Below are 22,116 nucleotides of genomic sequence, written 5' to 3'. Positions count from 1 at the left end.
TGCTGAAGGGCTGAAGACCTCTCCCGTCTTTCAAGCCCGCAGAAAGGCAACTGAGCCCCTCGGGGATCTTGGCATTCTCCAGGCGATGCGCTGCCAGCCGAATTCCTGCCCGGCCCAGGCTTCTTCCGTGCCAGGGACCCCAGAGGCTGGGGCTGCCCCGCCATCAGCGCTGTGGGGAGATGCCTGCAGCTGCCAGGCACTGACTCTGCTCTGGTCCGCGGCAGGGACACAAGCCTGGGTTTGTTGTGGTCACAAAGGTGCCATTCAAGTCCAAGACGGGCACTCGGGAGCGATGGAATAGCAGATGTGGGTCAGGCCCTGGCAAAGCGCGTGGAGTCTCATCACAGGGAGCCTCTCAAAGGCAGGTTTCCATGAGAACACCTCATAGCTGCAGGTGCAGCTGGTACCTATTCTCTGTTACGCCGTATGAAGCAACTCCTGAGCTGACACCAGACCCAGGAGCTGAAGATCAACGGCTCATTGCCTGACACCGGAGCCTTGTTCAGGCCACGCTGCGGCTCCCTTGTAGCTATGAGACTGGGGTAAACATCAGCCGAGAATGTCATGGCCTCTGTGGTTTCCTCCTCCCTTGGGGGTTTAGCTTCACCTTTCTCATTGCAGCCCTGTGTCCTGCTGCTGTAGGCTAAGTGAGGTGGTATAGGAGTCTTATAAGGCACAGGCTGGATGATGCCTTCAGGGTGATGCTGTTGCCGCCGGTTCTTTGCTGTGTAATGTGTGGTGGTTTTCCAACAATTCCCATCTCCTGGGGGCAGATGCTGATGTGAGGATCTGAGCTCACAGGAATCCCCGGCTCTAAGCCTGGTCATTAATGTTCCCTTCTGACCTTAGTACCTCTGTCAGCGACGTTTCCCCCTTTCTTGTCACGGGGCTGTATGGGCAGGGGACAAATAGCCTGTGATCTGGGAGCCTCTGGGCAGGCCTCTATAGTTAGGGGAATCTCCCTCTCTGGCTTCCCTGCTGAGATGGCTGTCCGGTGCCAGGGACCATGTCTTCCAGCCTGGCCAGTGCCATCTGAACCAGCGACAGCCTTTAGGGGTGCAGGGAAGCAGCAGCCTCCCAAGATCAACCTGTGTCTTTTGTCAGGCTACTGTGTTGAGGTCTGCCCAGAGATCCTGTCTGGGGGGAGTCAGCTTTTAATGGGCATGAATCCAAATGCCGGTGCCTTCACCTCTGTCTGGTGCAGTGCCCTTGGCTGTCACGAGAGGGCACCATCTCCTCTGACAGGGAAGAGCCTGTAAATCCATAGTTTCCCAGGCCAGAAGGGCCTGTTGCAATAATTATATCCTGTCCCCGGCCCAGCTCTGGGGCACCCAGCTCTGTCTGACAGGCCCTAGGGACAGGGGCATCCCCAGGTGAGGTGCACTGGGGGCTGATCCCCCTAACTCCTGCAGACTAGACTGTATATGGCTGAGGCGTTTGTGCCCAGGGCTGGGATGGGGCAGCTCTCTGCCCTGGGATGCACTGGAGCAGGCGCTCGCTCCAGGGTGGCTCGAAGGAGCACACGGGGCCCCCCTCCCAACAAGGAGCACAGGTGAAAAGACATTTTGCTTCTGGCACATCCCAGCTGGCTGCCCTGCTACCTCCCAGCTCTCTTGGCTTGTCGGCTTTACTAGCTCAGTATTGCAGGTCTGCCCTTCAGGGCTTCCTGCCTGCTGCGCCCTCTCTTTGGGGACCTGGGTGCTCTGGGCCTTTCCCAGATGTCATCAGAGGCTCTTCATAAGGAGATGAAAACTCAACAGAGCCCATGGAGCAGGTGGGGAATCTGGGCAGTGGGAGATGCTGCCTGTTTGGGCTAAGATCTCTCCGGGGTTTTGAGGCAGAGTAAGCCGTGTTGGCCTGAGGGTCCCCTTCCCAAGCCCGTGAGAAGTATTGCCGTAGTCGAGTGGGTCCTGGCACATCCTGGGGAGGCAGCTGCTGCAGATCAGAGCTTGCTGGTAGCTTGGCTCTCCTTGTCCTGTTCAGCTGCTGCCAGCCTGTTCTGCCGCGGTCCATTTCCTGCAGCGCCTCATGGCTCCCCTTGGCATTTTGGGTTCTTTTCCCTGGAGATGTCACTGACCCCCTGGCTGGGGTTGTCTCCTCCAGGGCTGCCATTACCACGTTCTTGTCCCTCAGGTAACCAAATGGTGCTGAGAGGTTGAGTTGTCTCTTCCTTTCCCCCTCACAGGCAGCGGCATCGCCATGAGGAAGCTGTGTGAGCTGCAAGCTGGGGAGAAGTGCTGTGTGGTGGGAACTCTCTTCAAGTCCATGCAGCTGCAGCCCTCCATCCTGCGAGAGATCAGTGAGGAGGTAATGGCTGGGTGGCATTGCCGGAGGGTATTCAGAGGTATGACTGGCACCAGCATGGCCCAGAAGCATGTTTCTGAGAAACATTCCATTGAGTTCTCAGCTTCTCAAGCGCCTTATCTCCTGTCTGCTCTTAGCACAGGGGACAGGGAGGAGCAGAATGCATTCAGAGCTGCTCTGGATTTGTCCCCTCATTCAGGGAATCTGGACACATCCCCCTTCTCTCTCTGAAAGCTCTGCACTGGCTGCTACCACCCTAATGCCCTGTTCCCACTGGTCCAAAGAGAACAGAGGACCTGGGGCTCAATTAGCCTGTTTGTTTAGCAGCACAGAGGGAAATGCTTTAAACAAGGACACAAGTGTCAAGTTACACATTCTGTCAGGGTACAGAGGGGACCTCTTACCCCAGGAGTCCCTTTTTTTAGAGTCTTTGACCCTTTGCACATGCTCCTAAGTGTGTTGTTGAGGCTGACTCTGTCTGACCTGGTGTCTCTGAGGGCCCTGTGCCAGCTGTGCTGGGATCTCGTAGGCCTCCCTCTCATAACAGACCTGTGCACCCCTTGCTTTTCCTCTGACTGGAATTGGCTCCTTTCCCGTCAGGTGCTTGTGACTGGTTGTATTCAATATCCTCAAGCTGCATTCCTTCAGTGGCTCTTTAGCCATAGGACTTAGTTCAGCTGGGGGAAAGGTTATTACACCACCAACAGATCTACACATGTGTGTCTTACCTGGCATCCTAGCGAGGTCTGGGCCTCCTCTGGGCCTTGTCCACCCACTTGTAGAGCCCTGTGGGGATATGACTGGGGTCTGTGTGCCTTTTAAATCCTTACACCTTTGATGGACTCACCAAACAGTCAGCACCGGGCTGCCAGCAGATGCCTGCTATGGGAGGATAGTCCTGGGATGCTGTCCCATAGACCAGTGAACTCCCTTGGTGCATTAAATCCGTGCTGTGCATCTGGTGTCCAATCACAGACCAAACGCCCAGAATGCGCTGGGTTCATCAACCTGTGGATAGTGCTAGCTCCTTTAAAATAACCCAGTCTCTTCCTCAGCCTCCTGGGGAAGCCAGGTCTGAGCAAGGCGAGAATTGCGAGGGAATAAAATTAGCACTGTCTCAGCCAGGCCCCATTCAAACAGAGCCACGCTCTTGCCTGGGCAATAATTGCAAGCACATTTGCAGGGAGTGTCCAGTAAAAGATTGCTGGTGGGGGAGGGGCTAGGGGGGATGCTGAGCAGATGAGTAACTTCCTCTGGGGGTAGGGAGCCAAGTCATGTTTGCACGTTCTCTGCACCGCAGGGAACAGTGAGGGAAAAACAACTGAGGGGAGGAACCGTGGGGAGCAAAGGCCCAGGAAAGCCCCTCTCATGCAAAACTGCACCATTGGAAGAGAGGGTGGTTGCATAGAGCAGGCAGCTACAAATGCAGGCCCCAGGGGGCTCGTCAGATGTCTCTGTCCAGCCATGTGCGCCTCGCCCTGGAAGCTCTGGGGCAGTGTGGGAAGAAAGGCAGCCTTGGACAGTTCCACACTCTAACTGACACCTGCCCTGTCTCTGCAGCACAACCTTTTGCCCCAGCCACCTCGCACCAAGTACATCCATCAGTCGGACGAGCTCATCTTGGAAGATGAGCTGCAACGGATCAAGCTGGAGGGAACCATTGATGTTCAGAAGCTGGTGACAGGTACGGGTGGCTGTGGTGTGGGAGACGAGGGTGCTTTTGCAACAAGGTCCCAGTAGCTTGGGGCCAGGGCAGTTGGTGCATGTTGGGGATAGGCTAGCACTGGCTGCCCTGGCTGAGTCAGCACAACCCTTGGAGCTGTGCAGGCATTGGGCAATTGGTAGCATGAGGAGGGAGAGTGCCATTGCTTATATTTAGTGCTCCTATGAGAGCAGAGCACTTGGCAGTGATCCGGGCAGGCCAAGGGAAGCAGAGGGCACCGTTATGGGGCAGGTACCAGCATAACAATGTCTTCTTTCTGGGGCTGTGCCTCGCAGGTACCATCCTCGCCATCTACGGCTCAGAGAAGGACAACGGCAAGTTCCTGGTGGAAGACCACTGCTTTGCTGACCTGCCCCGGCAGCTGCCCATGCGTGGGCCCAGCACCAACCAGTGAGCCTCCTCACTCCGGACACCCTGTGGGCAGGGAGGGCTGGGGCTGTCTCCAGCCTTTTCCTCTTCCTGGAGCTTGGTTGGATTTGTGCCTTGAAGCAGGGGCTGTATGGGGGGTGCTGGTGGCTCACTGCCTCTATAGAGACATATGGGCCCAACATGCCCTTAAGGAACAGGCCTGCATACCTCCAAGCCAAGGCAGGAAGGAAACGCTGTGGGTTGAAATAAACCTGTGCTGGTGAACAGTCAGTGTAGATGGGGCCTTGCCCTCTACCCTCCAAGATGCCCGTTGCTAGGAATGATGCTGGCAGCTTTTGCAGACTTGGTGTGCCACAACATGGCAGCTTGTGGCACCACTGGGGGCTGACCCAGGCTGTCCCCCAGCTGGGCTGAGTGGCTGATAGCTTCCCCCTCCTTCCTTTCCTGCCTTACCCTGAAATGGCAGCTGGAGGTTTCTCTCTGGTCCCCTTGCAGAGTCAATCATGGGGTGCAGTGCACCATGTGCCTGAGGGGTTGGTGCTCATGGGGCGCAGCACTCACAGCCCGCCTTTCATCCCCTTCCCCAGCTTTGTCCTGCTGGTGTCAGGCCTGGGGCTGGGCAGTGGGAGTGGCGAAAGCCTCCTGAGCATGCAGCTGCTGGTGGATGTGGTCACGGGGCAGCTGGGGGCTGAGGGTGAGCAGAGCAGTGCAGCCCAGATCACCCGCGTCATCCTCGCCGGCAACTTGCTCAGCCAGAGCACCCAGAGCAGGGACACCATCAACAAGGTATGGGCCGGGCACTGGCCTCTGGCTGTGGGAGAATCAGTTGGGCGAGGCAAGCTGTGAAGGCAGCCTGGGGGGATGTGGGCTTGGCGCTGTCCTGTGTGCTGAGGGCAGGCGGATGCTGTGGCTTTTGGATGTCTCCCATGTCCTGTGTCGTACTCTGGAGGCCCCGAGGCAAGGTTAGAGGGCAGGTGATGCATAAGCAGTGAGATTGGGAAGCCACTGAGGTACACACTGTCCCCTCGCATGGCTACAGCCTAGACTGGAGGGAGCCTTCCAAGAGGTCTGCTCCTTGCTCCCCTGGCACATGCACTCTCTGGGGCAGTTTCCTCACTCACAGTGCTCTTTGCTCTCCCTTGTAGGCAAAGTACCTCACCAAGAAGACGCAGGCGGCCAGCGTGGAGGCTGTGAAGATGCTGGATGAGATCTTGCTGCAGCTCTGTGTGAGTTGGGGCAGGCAGCTGGGAGAGCTTGGCTGGCCATGGAGATGGGGCCAGGTCTCCTTGTGTGAAGGTGGTGGGAAGGGGCTGGAAGGAATCAGTCCTCCCTAGAGCAGGAGCCAGGGCTAAGGGGTGGCAAGGGCTCAGTGCCCCTGGAGGGCAGGGGTGCTGGGCAAAGGAGGCCTGTTTGTGCAGTAGAGGAGGGGAGAAGGGCGTAGGGAGGGATGGGGGTGGGAACCATCACTCCTGACCAGTAACACTGATCAAAAACTTTTCCTCATATGTGTTTTTTCACTGAATTGATGCTGGCTTCATCAACACACAAACAGTATTTTTCAAGAGAAAGTGCTTCGACCAAAGTTTCCACAGGGGGGAGCAGTTTTTAACAGAAACACTTTTCATTCCAGGATTTTTCCCTTTGAATTTCCTTTGAAGGCCCCTTTAGAGCTGTATTGTGGGGGCTCCCCTTTGCCTCTGTTTCTCTCTTGACCCCTCTGCACAGACACACTGGACACCATACGTGTCACCTTTCTGCTCCTGACACAGCATCGCTGGGATGTTTTACCTGGTCTTTAATGTCCTTCGGGGCACCTGGACCAGTCTCCTGTTCTCCAAGAGTCCCTCCACTGCAATGAAACAGCTTTACACTAGGTTCCATGTGTCACGTGCTGGTGATTTCCACTGGGGTAGCTGCAGTAATCGAACCCATCAGTCGCTGAGGCAGCGTGTTGGGAAGCAATAAATAGAATAAATAGAACAACAAAAAATCAATTCCCTTTCAGCTTCCACCCACCCCACAAACTGAAGCTTTTTGGGGCTTTTGTTTAAGGGGAATTTTAACTTTGTTTTCACACTGGGACCCAAACGTGCCCTGAGCATGTTAACACCATGACACAGCTCTGCCTCTTCTCTGCTTGCAGACATCTGTGCCCGTGGACGTGATGCCTGGCGAGTTTGACCCAACTAACTACACACTGCCCCAGCAGCCGCTGCATCGCTGCATGCTGCCCCTGGCCAGCACCTACTCTACCCTGCAGCTGGTCACCAACCCCTACCAGGCTGAGATCGACGGGGTCAGGTAATCCCTGTCAACTGCAGGGTGGAGGGAAGCCAGTGAGATCCCTGCCAGGGGTTCGGGAAAGAGCTTGGTCTGGTGAGGGGCTGTCCCTGGGCAGGTCAAGGCTGGGCTGGGTAGGGCCAGGCAGAACAGGATGGGTACCTGGTAGGTGCAGAGGGGCTGCGAGCGACCTGGTTTCCTCCTGACTCTCGCTCTAGGTTTCTGGGGACATCCGGCCAGAACATCAGCGACATCTTCAAGTACAGCAGTATGGACGACTACATGGAGATCCTCGAGTGGACACTGTGTGTGGGACATATCAGCCCCACAGCGCCAGACACTCTTGGTAGGTGGGGAAGGAGCCCTCTGGGGCTTGCCTTGGGGCATCTCCATGTAGGGCTGGATCAGGCAGGAGCTACCAGGGCTACACATCCCTGCCTTTGTGGGGCTGTGGTGGCTGCTGGCAGGCTGTGTACCCCACCCTGAGGACTGTCGTGTGGCAGGGTGGTTGCCACAGGAGTGGCTCAGCCTCCGAGTTTCAGACTCAGCCCTGCTCACTGGCACAGGAAAGCCAGGACAGCTTTGTGCATGCACCCACGCCTCACTGGGCTCCAGAGGGGTCTCATGACAGCACGACTCCTTGCCCCTCTGCTGTCGTACCACTGGATGTGGGCCTGTGAAGGGCACATGGGGCATACTTGGGTGGTGGGGAACAGGGCATGTTCCTGGCTCCAAGCCCTCTCCTGGCCTCGCAGGCTGCTTCCCCTTCTACAAGTCAGACCCCTTCATCTTCACCGACTGCCCTCACGTCTATTTCTGCGGGAACGCGCCGCTCTTCAGTTCCAAGCTGCTCAAAGGTGAGACTTGAAGGCCCCTGGCCAGGGGTGGGGACAGGGGGAGGGCCTGGTGGAGAGGGCTCTGGCTGGGTATGAGCTGTCTAGGTGCTCAGGTCTCCTTCCCTGTGTGTAGAGGCAGGTGCTTGTCCCAGGCAGAAGAAATCACATTGAAAAGTGACCATGGGGCTGCTGCAGAGCCATGCTGCTGATTTCCCCCAGCTGTCACTGTGTCCCTTGCCTTGCTGTAGAGTGTAGCACTGCCCTTCATACCCAGGGGAGGGGGTTGTGGTGGAGTTCAGCTCCAGTCGGTGCCCCATAAAGCTGCTCAGTTAATCTCTTGCCCCCGATGCCTCGCAGGAAGAGATGGGCAGCAAGTGCTGCTGGTGACGGTTCCAGACTTCAGTGCAACTCAGACTGCCTGCCTCATCAACCTGTGTGACCTCAGCTGCCAGCCCGTCAGCTTCTCTGGCTTCAGCGCTGATGAGGATGAGGGTGACATGGAGATTGGGCATTGAACGGGTTCCACCGCTAATGGACCTTAATTAAAGCCTCCTAGTCCCTCCTGCAGCCTGTAGCTATGCAGGGAGGGGTAGGGACTGACCTCTGGCCCACATGTGTCCTGATCTCTGAGCTGAATGGGGATGGTGCTGGCTGCCCATGTTGTAGGAATAGAGAAGTAGGACTGGAAGGGACCTCTAGAGGTTACATAGTCCAGCCCTTTGCCTGAGGCAGTATCATCTCTATCCAAACCAACCCAGACAAATCCATTATCTCATCTCTTTGTACAATGACTGTCAACCCTGACACAGCACAAGACAATGCTCTGACTTGCCACAGCGAAAGCAGGGGAACCATAGCGGCCAGCGTCCTGCTTCCATAAAAAGGTTGTTAATATACGCTCGAGAAATCCCAGCTAGAGGCCCTGCTCTCTGCTACACAGGAAGGTAACCTCACCTCTCTGGTCCAAACCAGTCTGACCAGGGAATAAATTTCTTCCTGATCCCAAAAATGACTATAATGTCCATGGGGTATATCTGTCCCTCTCTGCCCCAGCTAGTCCTCCTGACCTGGGCTGGCTTTGGGCCAAGGGGGGAAGCTGGGGCTCTAACATGCCATGCTGGTGAGGACCTAGGGCCATGGGAATCCAGCTTCACTCCTATGGGACCCAGATCCCAGCCCCACCAGCCAGGCTCTGTTGTTCAACATCTTCATTAATGATGTGGACATTGGAGTCAGAAGCGGACTGGCCAAGTTCGCCAATGATACCAAACTCTGGGGCAAAGCATCCACACCTGAGGACAGGAGGGCGATCCAGGCTGACCTTGACAGGCTCAGGAAATGGGTGGATGAGAACCTGATGGTGTTTAACACCGAAAAAAGCAAGGTTCTCCACCTTGGGAGGAAAAACCTGCAGCATCCTTATAGGCTCAGCAGTGGTATGCTGGCTAGCACTACGAATGAAAAGGACTTGTGGGTCATGATTGACCACAAGATGAACATGAGCCTTCAATGTGATGCTGTGGCTAGTAAGTGAGCAAAACGCTGGCTTGCATCCATAGATGCTTCTCAAGCAAATCCTGGGACGTCATTCTCCCATTGTACTCAGCCTTGGTGAGGCCGCAGCTGGAGTACTGGGTCCAGTTTTGGGCTCCACAATTCAAAAAGGATGTGGAGAAGCTTGAGAGAGTCCAAAGAGCCATGCGCATGATCAGAGGTCAGGAAAACACTTTATGACGACAGGCTGAGAGCTATGGGGCTCTAGCCTGGAAAAGCGCAGGCTCAGGGGTGATCTGGTGGCCACCTATAAGTTTATCAGGGGTGTTCACGAGGATCTGGGGGAACGATTGTTCACCAGAGTGCCCCAAGGGATGACAAGGTTGAACGGTTATAAACTCCGGCAAGACAGTTTCAGGCTGGACATAAGGAAGAATTTCTTTACTGTCCGAGCCCCCAAGGTCTGGAATAGCCTGCCATCAGAGGTGGTTCAAGCACGCACTTTGAACGCCTTCAAGACACATTTGGATGCTTATCTTGCTGGGATCCTATGACCCCAGCTGACTTCCTGCCCCTTGGGCAGGGGCTGGACTCAATGATCTGAGGTCCCTTCCAGCTCTAATGTCTGAAATCTATGAGACTGGCCGTGTTCCCTGGCAGTCCAGTTTCCTCCCAGAGGTAGCGAGGGGCCCCATTTGGTAGGAGAGAGGACGCAAGCGGCACATAAACAACGTAGCTTGATTTATTTGTATAACAACAAGACGAGTGGGGAGGACCCCGCGCTGCCCCTGCCTCCCGGGCCCTGCCCCGCAGAGGGGGCCAGCTCTGCTAATGCAGCCCCCACTCCCACCCCTGCGCAGGCAGCCTCATGGCTCATTGGACTGAACCCGGAACAGGTGGAGGGGAGAAGGGGGCCCCAGCCTGCTTCACCCATGGGAGGTGGGGGATGCCTGGTCTCTAGGACTGGGAGATCACATTGGTCGAAGCCCAGTGGGGGGAGCTCCCCAGCTCCCCAGGTTTGATCCCATATGCCTAGAAAGCAGCGTGGTGAGAGGGGGCTGCTGTGGGCGATACATCTCTAGGAGGGCTCTACAAGCAAACAACAATGCCAGCAGCTGAGAAAGTGGCAGCCAGGGAGAGCCAGGGCTGGCTGCCTGCATCTGTGATGGGCTTTTCAGCAGCGGCGTGAGAAGCTTCCCCCTGCGCCCTAATCGCCAAAGTTGACGGTGTAGGTCTCAGCGGTGGTGAGGGGTTGCGGCGTGCCCGTGCCTGCCTCCCAGGCTTTGGCCTCAGTCTCTAGCTCTGTTACCACTTCTGTCATTGTCTCCGTGTAGGTCTCCATCTCCCATGTGGCAGCTGTGGGTGGCTCCTGGCTCCAGGGAGCAAAGGTGGTGCTGCTGAAGGGAATCGGCAGTACCGTGGTGGCTGGGGGCGGCTCGGTGGGGGCAGCTGTGGTGGCATTGAGCCGGCGGTTCCGCATCTGTTGCCGGAGCCGCATGCGGTGCCGCAGCCGCAGCCGCAGCCGCATGTGCTCTCGTGGTGTCATGGGCTGCCCAGGCATGATGCGCCGGATGGGCCGGTTCCCGTTCATGGCCATGATCTCACGGATGCGCTTCCAGTTGGAACGTGCCAACACAAAGTTGCACTGTGTGGCCCCGATGTCGTAGTACACGCTGCAGGTCTTGGTGCTCGGGTTGTAGCCCTCAGCCCGGGCCAGGACACGGTACTCGCCTGGGTTCAGGATGCGCCAGTAATCCCCACCAGCGGCTGGAGGGACATGGGAGGTCGGGGGTGGGTCTCAGGAGGGGGAGAGGGCCCATGGAGACTTCCCCAATTCACCCCACTGTTGTGTCTTGGCCTGTACAGGGGGCTCTGCCCTCTCCCTAGGACAGGGGATCCTGCCCACCATGGGTACGACAGGACATGAGTCCAGGGGCCCCACTGCTAGGTAGGAGAGGGTCCAGAGCTGAGTGGAGGGGGAGGGGTGAGGTAGGGCCCCTGACAGCACCCAGGCCTGGACCCTACCTGTCTTCACGTGATGTTTGATGCCTCCCACAACGATGGTGGCGTTGGCAATGGGGTCACCCTGCTGGTCTGTCACTACTCCCTTGATGCCGCGATGCACCTGCCGGGGGAAGCAGCATGAGCCTGGGGATGTGACCCTCCATTGTACACCCCCACCACCCTTGGCCCATGCTGGGCCAGGCCTTACCTGCTCCATGAAGGTGAGCAGTGACTCCTTGTTGTTCTCCCACTCCTGCTGCAGCTCACTCTCATGGGGGAACTTGTCGCAGCCCAGGTAGATGGAGAGCTCCAGGCAGTTGGTGTGCAGATAGCTGAAATCGTTCATGCCTGCAGGAGCAGAGATGCTGGGGTCGGGGGGCTGCCTTTGAGTCAGCTGGTGGGGATTGTGCCCCTGGAGTGGGCTCCCCTGCCTGGCAACCAGCACCCCGCTGCTCCAGATGGCTGGGGGCTGGGTCATGGGCATGTAGCCAGGAGAATCATGGAGAGGTGGGGCTGCAAGGGATCTCCAGAGGTCACATGTAGTCCAACTCCCTGCCTGAGGCAGAATCATTCCTGTCCAAACCATGCCAGACATATCCATCATCTAAACTCTTTGTAAAACTACTGTCAACCCTGACAAAACACCAGACATCTCACCCAACCCTGCCATAGGGAAAGCAGGGGGACCACAGTGGACAACATCTTGCTGCTGTAAACGTTAATATATGCTCAAGAGATTCCAGAGGGAGGCTGTGTCTCCTGCTACCGAGGAAGGCAAACCTTCCCCACAAGTCTGCGCCAAGCTGACCAGGGGGATCAAATTCCTTCCTGATCCCCAGTGCAGCATCGGGCTGACCATGAGTAGAGGGGCAAGACCCTCTAGCCAGGACCCTCCAGCTTGAAGTCCCAGCAGGGGCACAAACACAGTCTGGTCACCATCCTCAGCCTGGGCTGCAGCCAACACCCAGTGCACCCAGAAGCTGATCGTGATGGGAGGCAAGGATGAGAATGCAGGGGGTTGGGGAAAGGACAGTCCCCCAGAACTGCTCAGGCCACATCAAGGAGCCCAGCACTGCCCTGGGGCTGCAGGCCCATCTGTCAGTGCTCTCTGGGAGTAGGGCGGGCAACTAAAGCCCAGAGGCTCCATTCCCCACTGCCATTTGTGGCTTGGGGAACACTGTCTATGCATTGTTCCTGGCACTACCCACTTGTCACTCTCCACCCCACCCCACACTCACTGCCAGTCCTGGGATGCCACTTGGCACCACTGACGATGCCCATGCCATTGGTCATGTCCTGGGTGTGGCAGCCCCCACGGAAGGTCTCGGTCATGGTGAGGTGAGCCGAGGCGTAGGAGATGGCAAGCCAGCGGAAGATAGCGTGGTCAGGCGTTTCTGTGGCCTCCAAGTTCTCCTCCTCATAGTCGTCATCAGGTGGGCGGGCAGGCACCGCTGCGTTCTCCGAAGCGGGTCGTGCCATGTCGTAGGGGTATGACACCAGCTTCTCCCCACCATGGAGATTGGCCCCCAGCACAAAGGGGATCTTGTCCATCCAGGCCAGGATGGCACGGATCTCCACTGCCACCTGGGGAGACAGGCATGGAACTGGGGGCTGAGATCATGTCCAAGTGCACAGTGCCCCTCCAGTGCCCACACCTCTGCCCACCTCACAGCCACAATCAGACTACTTCACAGTTAGGGCGGCTAGGAGCTGGAACCAACTTCCAAGGGAGGTGGTGCTGGCCCCTACCCTGGGGATCTTTAAGAAGAGGCTGGATACTTACCTGGCTGGACTCATTTGAGTCCCGTTTTTGTTTTTAGGGTGAGTGGTTTTTTTTTTTGTTTTTTTTTTTGGGTTGTTCTCCCGCCCTGGCGGGGGGTCGGGCTAGAAGATCTATTAGGTCCCTTCCGACCCTGAAACTATGAAACTATGAAACTATAAGACCCTACCAGGTTCCCAGGAATGTTCCCACTTTCCCACCCTCCTGGGATTTCTGGCAGCCCCACCCATAGCAGAGCCCTGTGCTGTACCCCAGGGCTCACTCACGTGGGCATCCTCAGCCAGGTAGTGCTCAGGGATGGGGATGTGGTGGTTGGAGAACTTGTGGGGCACCAGCTTCCTCTCCTCAGCCGCCCACAGCGCTGTGTTGAGGTCGGGGAAGTTCTCAAAGAGGTCATAGCCTTCCTCACTCCAGAGGCCCAGTGCCCAGTTTCCCAGCTCTGAGCCCTGTGGGGAGAATGGGTGCCACTGGGTCAGTGGCACATGCTGGCACAGTCCCCAATGTCTCCATACTCTCCCCATATTCCCTTGCTCCAAGCCACCCAGACCCCACAGCCTGGCCACCCATGGACCCACCAATCAATTCAGCCACCATGGGGCTTTCTATTCCTAGCAGATCAGAGCCTGCCAGGACCCTCCTTTGGCCCTGGCTGCCTGCAAGACCCCAGATGAACTCCCTTGCCCTGGAGAACAACCCTCAACAGCTGCCAGCAGGCCCCACCCCACATGCCTGATTGCTGGGATGGCCCCATCCCCATGGCAGCCCCAGGCCAGCAGCTTGAGGGTCATTACCGCTTGGCTGGCAATCTCATAGCCATCAGGATTGAGGGAGGGCACGAGGTGGATGCGAGTCTCAGACACCAGGTTGCGCACACGAGGGTTCCCGTCCTTGTACTCCTTGCACAGGAACTGCATCAGCAGCAGCAGCAGCTCCCGCCCCAGCACTTCATTGCCATGGATGCCCGCTGTGTAGCGGAACTCGGGCTCCCCTGAAAGTGGAGACACAAGGGCAGCCATGGGTACCTGCCCCTGCCCCTGCCCCTGCCAAGACTCTAGGAGGTTCAGGGGCTGCCCTAGAGAGCCTGGTGCACTGGGACCCCCAAAAGCTGGGCACAGGGGTCAGGGATATGCTTTGGGTGGGGGTCCCTGCACTGCCCTGAACTACATGCTAGGCATTGGGCACCTTGGGGTGCTTCTCCCCATCACTGTGGTGCCAGGGACAGTGCTGGCCCCAGCCCCAGCACTGCCTGCTCACCGAGCTCATGTTCCCCGGGGTTGTCGGAGATCTCCATGGCGTAGATCTTCAGGCCGCGGGAGCTCTTGCCAATGTTGTAGATGCGCGTGATGGTGGGGCACTCTTCATTCACCACCTTCATGAGCTGCAGCGGGGGAACGGAGTGGGGGTCACCCAGGCTGACTGGGGAGAAGTTGTGGTGGGGCGGGGAAAGACCACGCTGTAACCTGGGCTCACCTGCCTCATGTCCTTGTAGCTGTGGTGGCGGAAGTCCAGGTTGTCAGTGGAGGTCACCTCATTCTGCTGGGTGTAGTAGGTGCTGATGGCTGGGGTGGGGCAGAGATCAGACATGCCTGGCTACAGGCCCTGGCCTCCCTTTACCCAAGCCCTGGTGCCCACCCTTGGCCAGTGCCCCTCACTCCCTGCAGCCCGGCCAGTGCCCCCACTTCTTTCCTGGCATGGCCCAGTCTCCTCCTTTCTCTTTGCCCAGGGAGGAGCTGAGTTTGTCTCCCCTCTCTTAGACCCTCCAGGCCCTGAAAGTTGAGAGCCAAAGACAGCAAGGGCACTGGGCCATCTCCCATCTCCCCTGCCCACTCATACCAGGATATGTGGCATGAGCAGGGACTCTCAGCCAGTCTGGGGCATTGCCAGCTACATCCTTGCATGGGTACTGGACTGGGGATACCCAGCTGATGCCATCTGGTCCTGGCATTGGCAGTGGAGGACCCCACCAAACCCCTGACTCAGATCTCTTCCCGAGCTGGTGCCTGCCGGTGAGGTCAGATTGGCACACTGCCAAGGATTCTGTCTTGGAACCTACAGGCCATGCCAGCCCCAGCTGCCAACTGGGGGCCTCTGCCCTCCCTGTGGGTCCAGCCACCCTCCTGCAGCTCCTTGCCCCCAGGCTTGGGTCATTGCTGCCTAGGGCCCTTTGCTGCAGGGTATAGAGTAAAACCAGCCAGGCCTGTTCAAAGCTGCAGGAGTGGGCAGGGGACTGGACTCTGCAGTCTCTTACTGGAGAGGGGGCAGCCTAGCACCTCCAGCCGCATGCAGAGGCTCCCATTCCAGGTCTGGGGGTACACACGGATGAAGCGCGCCACCATGGGCTCCGGGAACTCGGTCAACACTGGTGTGTCCTTGTCCACATTACCATGGAACAACTGCAGGAGAGACATGGGATCTCACCAATGGCACTGGGACACATGGGGCCAGGCTGGGAGCAGGCAGAGGCCAGGCTAGATCTCATTATCACTCTGCCAGTGCCCCCAAGCATGACTCACAGCCCCCATTCCCCAGGTACGGGATCCCCTCACCTCTGTCCCAATCCCTGTGCCAACCCTGCACTTGGGCCTCAAACACAGGCCCAATGACTCCCAGTCAGCCCACGGAAGTCTCCCAGGCTGGAGGGAAGCCAGGTGGCTGTGCACGTACCATCTCCTCATAGCCATTGGTGTACATCACCCAGTTCTGGCTGTCGTTGCTGAAGCCCACGTAGAAGGTGGTGACAAAGTCGTCGCTGTGGAGACAGGCTGTGTTGGGCACTGGGGGGCTGGAGCACGGATGAGTGGCCGGGTAGAGCAGGGGGCTCTACTAGTCACCCTGCAGACACATCCCCTGGCCCCCCGTGTGTGTGGGGGTTAGAAGAGTTTCACCCATGTCTCCAAGCACAGGCACTAGGGACCGTAGGGGATCTGAATCAGCCTCCCATCCACATGCCACAGGGATGCAGCTGTCTTCCCCCAGGGCGGTAACCCCATCCCTACCCCAGTTTATGGCCCAAATGTCCCATATTGGGAAGCTTCAACTCCCTTGGTCCTGAGGGACTGGGGATGTGCATGCTGGACCAGATCCCACACTGTGGTCCAGGCCATGTGTAGGGATATGGGGATCCCTCCTCCCTGCTCCAGCTCCATCCCAAGTTCACACTTCAACCCTGCCCCATACACACTGGATGAGGGAATCCCGGCCCTGTGTGATGACTCCAGTGAATTTGGTGGTTCTCCTGGTGTCCACCTCGATCCAGTGCATGCGGCTGTCATCCTCTGCGCACCAGGACCCATCAAAGAAGTCGTCCTCGTTGGCACCGGCCTGGGGGCAGCAGAGGGGAGAGGGCAGCTTCAGCTCACAGGTGGGAGAGATGCCTCCCTCACAGCTCAAGGTGGGGCAGGGAAGGGGGGTTCTGCTACCTGCATGTTGAGCCGCCCACGCTGGGCACTCAGGCCGTGACGCAGCATGGATGAGGCCAGCATCTGGTCGTCCTCAATGCGGTGGGACTCCAGCCCAATGGGGGGACATTCTGGGGGCAGAGGAGAGCACAGCCCCTTGTCACCAGGTGTACAGGACCAGAGGGACCCAGCTGAGCCCAGGGAGGCGGAGTTGGGGGGGGGGGCGTGTGTGATGCCAGAGTATGGGAGCCAGCTGGGCTGTAAAGGCTCTTTTCCCAGGGCTTGGGTCCCCCTGCAGCCAGTTCCTGCCTCCTCCCCCACTGCTGGCTTCTGACCCACAGCCCCAGTTCCAGCCATACTTGTCCCAGTACTGCCCCTTGCAGGTCCTAATTCCCTGGCTATACTGGTTCCAGTTTGACCCCTGAGTGGTCCCAGTTTCCCAGCCACACTGGGCCCAGTAACCCAGCTATACTGATCCCAGTCACCACACCCCCTACTGGGGTGGGAGTAGTTTCAAGCGTATAAAATTACACACTCAAGAGCTGTCCAGGTCCCACTGATTCAGTGCCACAGCATGGAGGAAGCATGGAGCTCTTACCCGTGCTCTGCCTGCCTTCCCTCCTTGGTCCCCAGGCTCAGGGCACCTCCACTCCTGGATACACCCATGTCATTCCCTTGAGCCCATGCCCTCTCCTCATGCTCCCTGATAGGAGAGCCCATGCCCTCTGATAGGAGAGTGGCAAAGTCAGAGCTTGGGTCTCACATCCACCCTGGCCCAACTCTCTGCCCAGCCCTCACCTTCGCCCTTGAGGGGCAACTCACTTGTCTTCTCCTCTGGGGGAGTCCATTCATCCTCATCTGTCTCCCACTTTTTCCCTCCTGTCTTCTTTGGTTTCCCTGTGTACAGTGACAGAGAGGGAAGGTGAGGTGAGGAGAGGGATCCCACAGGGAGGGCAGGGAGCAAAGTGCCCCATGCCCCTGAGCAGTGGGGATGGGAAAGGGCAGATGAAGGGGCCAGGGTCTCACCCTCTGAACCCTCAGGGGGCTGAGCCCTGGTGGGCTGGCAGAACCAGGCAGGGGAGGGCTTCACAGGGGAGCCGAGGTCTTGACCAAGGGCTTCAAAGTAAGCTGGGAGGGCACCTGGCTTAGGTGGCCAAGTCAGAGCTCAGTCTCTGCAAGGCATTCTGAGTACAATCACCCTCCTGCAGCTGGGACCTGGCAGAGTAACGGGTGTGGGTGGCTGGTGGGGGCAGGGTCTGGTTCTGGGCCCAATCCAGAGGGGCAGGAGATCGGTGCACACCTCTGCGGTCCTTGGTCTTGTCCTCACCGGTGTCCACCTCCTCCTCCTCCTCCTTGCTGCTGCTGCCCTTCTTGGGCTTCCCTGGGGTGGGAGGGATAGAGCAGGGTGAGGTGGGACCGTCTGGTGCCAGGTTCAACTGCCGGAGAGGCTCCCTCTTTTGTGTCTCTGGGGATGTTTGTGTAGTTGCGGGGCTGGAGCCCAGGCTGAGGGCAGCCACCATGTGTGACTGGCAGTGCCCAGCCAGAGCCAGTGGCTCAGATGTCTCCATCTGTCCCCCCTACCCCGTGGCTGACCCCACCAAGTAAGTCACACCTGGGTCTAGCTCCTTAAGTCTGCCTAGCCCCATCTCCCCCATTTCTGGTGCCCCCGCAGTGTGCCAGCTCCTTCTTGGTGTCTGAAACCCTGCCCCGCGACATCCAGCTCTCCTTACGTGGCTTGAGTCTCTCCTCATCTGTCTCCATCTCATCCTCATCCTCCTTGCCAGGGTATTTCTTGGGCTTTGGTGGGAGTGGGCCGTACTCCACTGCAGGGGGAGAAGAACCAGTTGGGGTCCAGTGTCCTTGCACCCACTTTGTCCCCAGGGGATCCCCACCCTAACTGAAAGCACTATAGGGCAGCCAGGCAGGCTCAGACGGGTGCTGGATGTCCCCCACTCAGGACAGCACATTGTTGCTTCTGGGAGGAAGGGAGCATCCGGGACCCCTGCATTGACTGAGCCAGGCCTGATATGCTCCACAGCAGCTGATACCCACTGTCATCATAGTCTGGCCGCTCTAGCCCCTCCTCATAGTCCGTCTCCGCAGGTGGCGTGGGCGGCTCCACTGGCTTCCCTGCAGAGCAAGAGGGGACAGGTTGGTGGGCTCGGGGAGGGAGGCAGCTGCCCCATGGGTGAACTGGTGTCCCAAGCAAACAGCTCAGGCTGGGATAAGAGAGCCCCAGGGTCAGGCTGTGGCCAGCAGCCCCATCAGAGAACCTCCCACAGTCCCACTAGAGCCCTGCCCTACCCACCAGGGTGGCACCTGCCTCACTATGCCATGGACAGGCCGGGAGAGAAGAAGCCATCTCTGCATCCTTATGTGTCCCCTTTCCTTATCCATCCATCCAGCAATGCCCACCATCTACCCCTACACACATTCATCTATCTATCATCCATGCCTATACTTTCCTCTTTCCATCCACGCATGCATTCCCACACCCACATCTATCTATCTATCTATCTATCTATCTATCTATCTATCTATCTATCTATCCCCTAGACTTTACCTGTCCATTCACCCACTCCCATTCACACCTATATATCCATCATCTCTATCCATCTGTCAGTCCCCAGACCCACCACTTTATCAACCCTCATCCATTTCTATATATCTCCTCTGTCCATCCATCTGTCCCTCTGTCCCCACCGACACCCACCATCTGTCCACCTCTATACACATCAGTCTACCTAGGCATCATTTACCCATCTACATCTGCTCTCAACCACTCACCGATCTTATCCATGGCATTACAGAGCATGAAGTGCCACAGCGCTGGGGGCCCTGTGGCCACTTCGGGAACATACATGCCTCCTCTCTCTCCTGGCCCCAGCACCTGAGGGCTGCTCCAAACACCCCTTTGGCTCTGAAGCAGAGGCCTTGTAGGAGCAAGGTTAGCCACTGTGCAAGGGCACTCTGCTATGACATCCCTCAGAGACTAGGACCCAAGCAGCATGGCACAGGACTCTCTGCCCTGCACCCCCTTGACCTCACAGCCTGCTTCCCTCAGCCCTACCCTTCTTGCCTGCCCACGTACTTGGCTTTGGCTCCACCTCTGGCTCTGGCTCTGGCTCTGGCTCTGGCCAGATCCTTTCGGTTTTCTTCCTGCTGGGTGGCTTCTTGGGTTTCTGATGGCGCCGCCTGTACTCGACTGAGGGGGAAGATCGGGTTGTCACTGCCAGAGGCTGGGAGCTGACATAGCCGGGGCGCAGCAGGGTGGGGATATTCTCTTGGGGTTGGTGGCAGGGAGTGACTGGAGGGGACTGGGTGGGTGGAAAGGGCTGGAGAGAGGAACACTTGGCAATGGCAGCAGCACTCTTGGGGGAGTTCAAATTGGCCGAGTCTGTCAGCAAGAGCCACAGAGGCAGGGGGCTCTCAGCATGAGGGGGGTGCCTCCCCACAGCCCAGACCACGGGACCCCCAAGGAGTTATCCCCGTACCCCAGGCAACATGTGATGCCTGGGACCAGGGCCAGGGAATGAGCTGGGAGCCAAGGGAAGCAGGGGCCTCCTTGGCATGGGGTATGGGTGTCCCCCCATAGGCAGGGAAGCCCCGTACAGTCCTCGTAATCCTCCTGCTCGATCTGATCATTGTAGTCCAGTGTGGGTGGCTCTGTCTCCTCTGGTACCTCTGTTGGGAGAGAAACAGTGTCATGCCCTCTACCCTACATGGGCACCAGCCTCCAGCTCCACATGGGATCAGGGCTGCCTGGGCTGCTCTGTGTTAAGTTAGGCTTGGAGCAAAGCAGTGGGCAAGTGAGGGCAGCACATTTGTCACTGCAGACAGACAGACAGACAGACAGACAGACAGCAGGATCTCTGCTTGGCTGCTGTCACCATCCAAGCTGCATGGAGAGCAACCGTGGGCTGGGGAGGTCCCAGGGATGAGGGCTCCAGGGACCAATGGTCCACAGGGATGCAGGCAAAGGGAAGAGAACAGGGCACCAGGGGACTAGAAAGCATGCAGCCAACTTGGGCCCCCTGCAGCCAGCGTGTGCTCACCGGGGTAGGGCTCTGGCTTCCAGTCCTCATGGTCGGGTTCCCATGGCTCAGTTGGAGGCTCCCCATAGTCATCTAGGGACAGAAGCTGGAAGCTAAGAGGGGCCCCCAAAGCCATGCTGCTGCCCACCACACAAGGCCCCTGCACTCCCCCATGCATTGCCCTGCCCTGCCAGCTCCCAGCAGTCTCAGCTGTGCCCATGCTGTGGTGCTCTGGCCCCTTTGCAACTAGAAAGGTGGGGCGGTGCCAGAGCTCTTACCCCAGCGGCCTCCAGGCTCTTGCTCCCTGCCAGGTGGCTCGGTCGGCTCCTCCGGAAATTCATCTAGAAGACAAGGCCAGAGTTCAGGGTGCTGAGGCTGAGGTAAGGGAGCCTGTGCCCAGGATGCAAAGCAGGGCCAGGCAGGCAGGGGCCATGTTGAGGCTGCCACAAGGACAGTGTCACTGGATTCTGCAAGGATTTGTGCTGCTGCAGAGTATGGCTGGGGTTGCTCCCTGGAGAGAGACATACGGCCTTTATGGGGAGTGGGGGGAGTCAGCACCAAGGGTTGACTGGCATCTGGCAAGCAGGAGGCAAATGGCATCTCCAGACATTTGCAGGGCTCAGGGCCAGCAGCACAGAGGGGTCAGTACCAGTACCCAGTGGGCAGACAGAAGGGACTCTCATGCCACCCTCCTCTGTCACTCTAGCCATGGTCGCTCTCTCTCTCATGATGGAAGGAGTCTTGGCCACTGACCTACTTCCCCCAGACCGCCCAGCTGTCTGGGACAGGTACTGTGTTACTGAGGCTGCCTGCTAGGTACTGCACAGCTGAGACCTATGCTGTATTGTGTTTAGGACCTGGGTACTGTCCCTTTAAACAGCTGTGGTGCTCCATGTGTTCTCTGCTTCAGCCTGAGCAGCAGCAGGTATGTAGCTAGGTACTGGGTACAGCCAGGTGTATTTGACCTCCCAGGCCTCATGTTTCTTCTTCACATTGGATAAGGGGAAAAGACACAAAACAGTGACAGGGCTAGGAGCCTCATCTGGGAACTGAGGAGATGGAGTATGAAAAGGAAGGGAAATGAACAAGTCAGTGGCTTACTGAGAGGGAAAAAAGTGTTAAAATGTCATGCTATTTGGGTAAAATGGCTGCTTTTGATAGGTCAGCAGAGGGCTGGGTGTTCCTGAAGTCATGGGTAATTAATAGTACAACCCATGAAGAAAGGTAGGGAGAGGAATGTGGGCTAACATTTATAACCTGCTGCATCACTGTCTACTGGCTTCTCTTAAACCAACAGGCGTTTGCTGAGATTATGGAAAGTCTACCAGCTTCACCTCTCCCCAAAGCCTTTACAATTGGAATCAAAAAGAAAGTGAGATCATTTCCAAAGCAGCGTCTGCAGCGTCTGCAAAACGAACTGAGCTTGGGTAGTTGGGGAATAGTTTCCACCACGCGGCCAGGCTGTGCTGCAAACAAAACCACCCAGAAAGATGCATTGCCAGAGGTTCCTTCACTTCAGATCACTGTGTCAGTAGTGCCAGCTATAAAGTGTTTGCTCTCTTAAGATTGCTTGACAAAGTACCAAAGATGTGGTAACTACCCTGAAAGGTGTCAATGTGCTGAGTGGTTAAGAAGTGACTGGAAATACTCTCTCATCAGTATACCTCAATTAAGGTATACTTCCTGAGAGACTTGGAAGACTGACAGACAGTCAAGGCAAGTGGAAAGTGGACTGACGTGGTAATACATTGCTAGGTAAGAGAAATGCATAGTGCCCAGCTGTGTGCATCTACACCTTAGCTTGTAACTGGATGGTCCAAAGAAATAAGCACATATTGCCGCTCTGTAGTTGGACGGACCATCCAACTGATAGGGAATAAAGGCTATTTTGCTT

General features: G+C 57.4%; 2 protein-coding genes across 4 annotated transcripts in view; one reads left to right on the top strand and one right to left on the bottom strand.

Moving 5' to 3' along the window:
* Positions 1-8,120, top strand: part of POLD2 (DNA polymerase delta 2, accessory subunit) — an 8,783-nt gene extending 663 nt beyond the window's left edge. The window contains exons 3-11 of one of the 2 annotated variants that reach the window (XM_006031172.3): positions 2,186-2,307; positions 3,865-3,988; positions 4,303-4,417; positions 4,984-5,182; positions 5,542-5,622; positions 6,540-6,697; positions 6,895-7,022; positions 7,432-7,533; positions 7,870-8,120. In XM_006031172.3, coding sequence (XP_006031234.1) covers positions 2,186-2,307; positions 3,865-3,988; positions 4,303-4,417; positions 4,984-5,182; positions 5,542-5,622; positions 6,540-6,697; positions 6,895-7,022; positions 7,432-7,533; positions 7,870-8,027 — 1,187 coding nt within the window. In that variant the 3' untranslated portion in view covers positions 8,028-8,120. The remainder of the gene's footprint in view (positions 1-2,185; positions 2,308-3,864; positions 3,989-4,302; positions 4,418-4,983; positions 5,183-5,541; positions 5,623-6,539; positions 6,698-6,894; positions 7,023-7,431; positions 7,534-7,869) is intronic. The other variant, XM_025212810.1, reaches the window with a different exon arrangement.
* A 1,612-nt stretch (positions 8,121-9,732) lies between these two features.
* AEBP1 (AE binding protein 1) overlaps positions 9,733-22,116 on the bottom strand; it is a 20,526-nt gene continuing 8,142 nt past the window's right edge. The window contains exons 3-22 of one of the 2 annotated variants that reach the window (XM_006031173.3): positions 20,501-20,563; positions 20,244-20,315; positions 19,801-19,872; positions 19,280-19,393; positions 18,241-18,318; positions 17,919-18,011; positions 17,489-17,569; positions 17,011-17,085; positions 16,210-16,319; positions 15,972-16,111; positions 15,455-15,539; positions 15,039-15,183; positions 14,261-14,349; positions 14,045-14,168; positions 13,582-13,778; positions 13,057-13,236; positions 12,249-12,594; positions 11,219-11,358; positions 11,032-11,131; positions 9,733-10,773 (exon numbers count right to left, since the gene is read on the bottom strand). In XM_006031173.3, the coding sequence (XP_006031235.1) occupies positions 10,214-10,773; positions 11,032-11,131; positions 11,219-11,358; positions 12,249-12,594; positions 13,057-13,236; positions 13,582-13,778; positions 14,045-14,168; positions 14,261-14,349; positions 15,039-15,183; positions 15,455-15,539; positions 15,972-16,111; positions 16,210-16,319; positions 17,011-17,085; positions 17,489-17,569; positions 17,919-18,011; positions 18,241-18,318; positions 19,280-19,393; positions 19,801-19,872; positions 20,244-20,315; positions 20,501-20,563 (2,864 nt within the window). In that variant the 3' untranslated portion in view covers positions 9,733-10,213. The remainder of the gene's footprint in view (positions 10,774-11,031; positions 11,132-11,218; positions 11,359-12,248; positions 12,595-13,056; positions 13,237-13,581; positions 13,779-14,044; positions 14,169-14,260; positions 14,350-15,038; positions 15,184-15,454; positions 15,540-15,971; positions 16,112-16,209; positions 16,320-17,010; positions 17,086-17,488; positions 17,570-17,918; positions 18,012-18,240; positions 18,319-19,279; positions 19,394-19,800; positions 19,873-20,243; positions 20,316-20,500; positions 20,564-22,116) is intronic. The other variant, XM_006031174.3, reaches the window with a different exon arrangement.

This window comes from Alligator sinensis, unplaced genomic scaffold (assembly GCF_000455745.1).
Source record: "Alligator sinensis unplaced genomic scaffold, ASM45574v1 scaffold453_1, whole genome shotgun sequence".
Classification (NCBI taxonomy): domain Eukaryota; kingdom Metazoa; phylum Chordata; order Crocodylia; family Alligatoridae; genus Alligator; species Alligator sinensis.
Note: the sequence above shows the minus strand (reverse complement) of the source record. Positions and strands in the feature narration are given on the sequence as shown.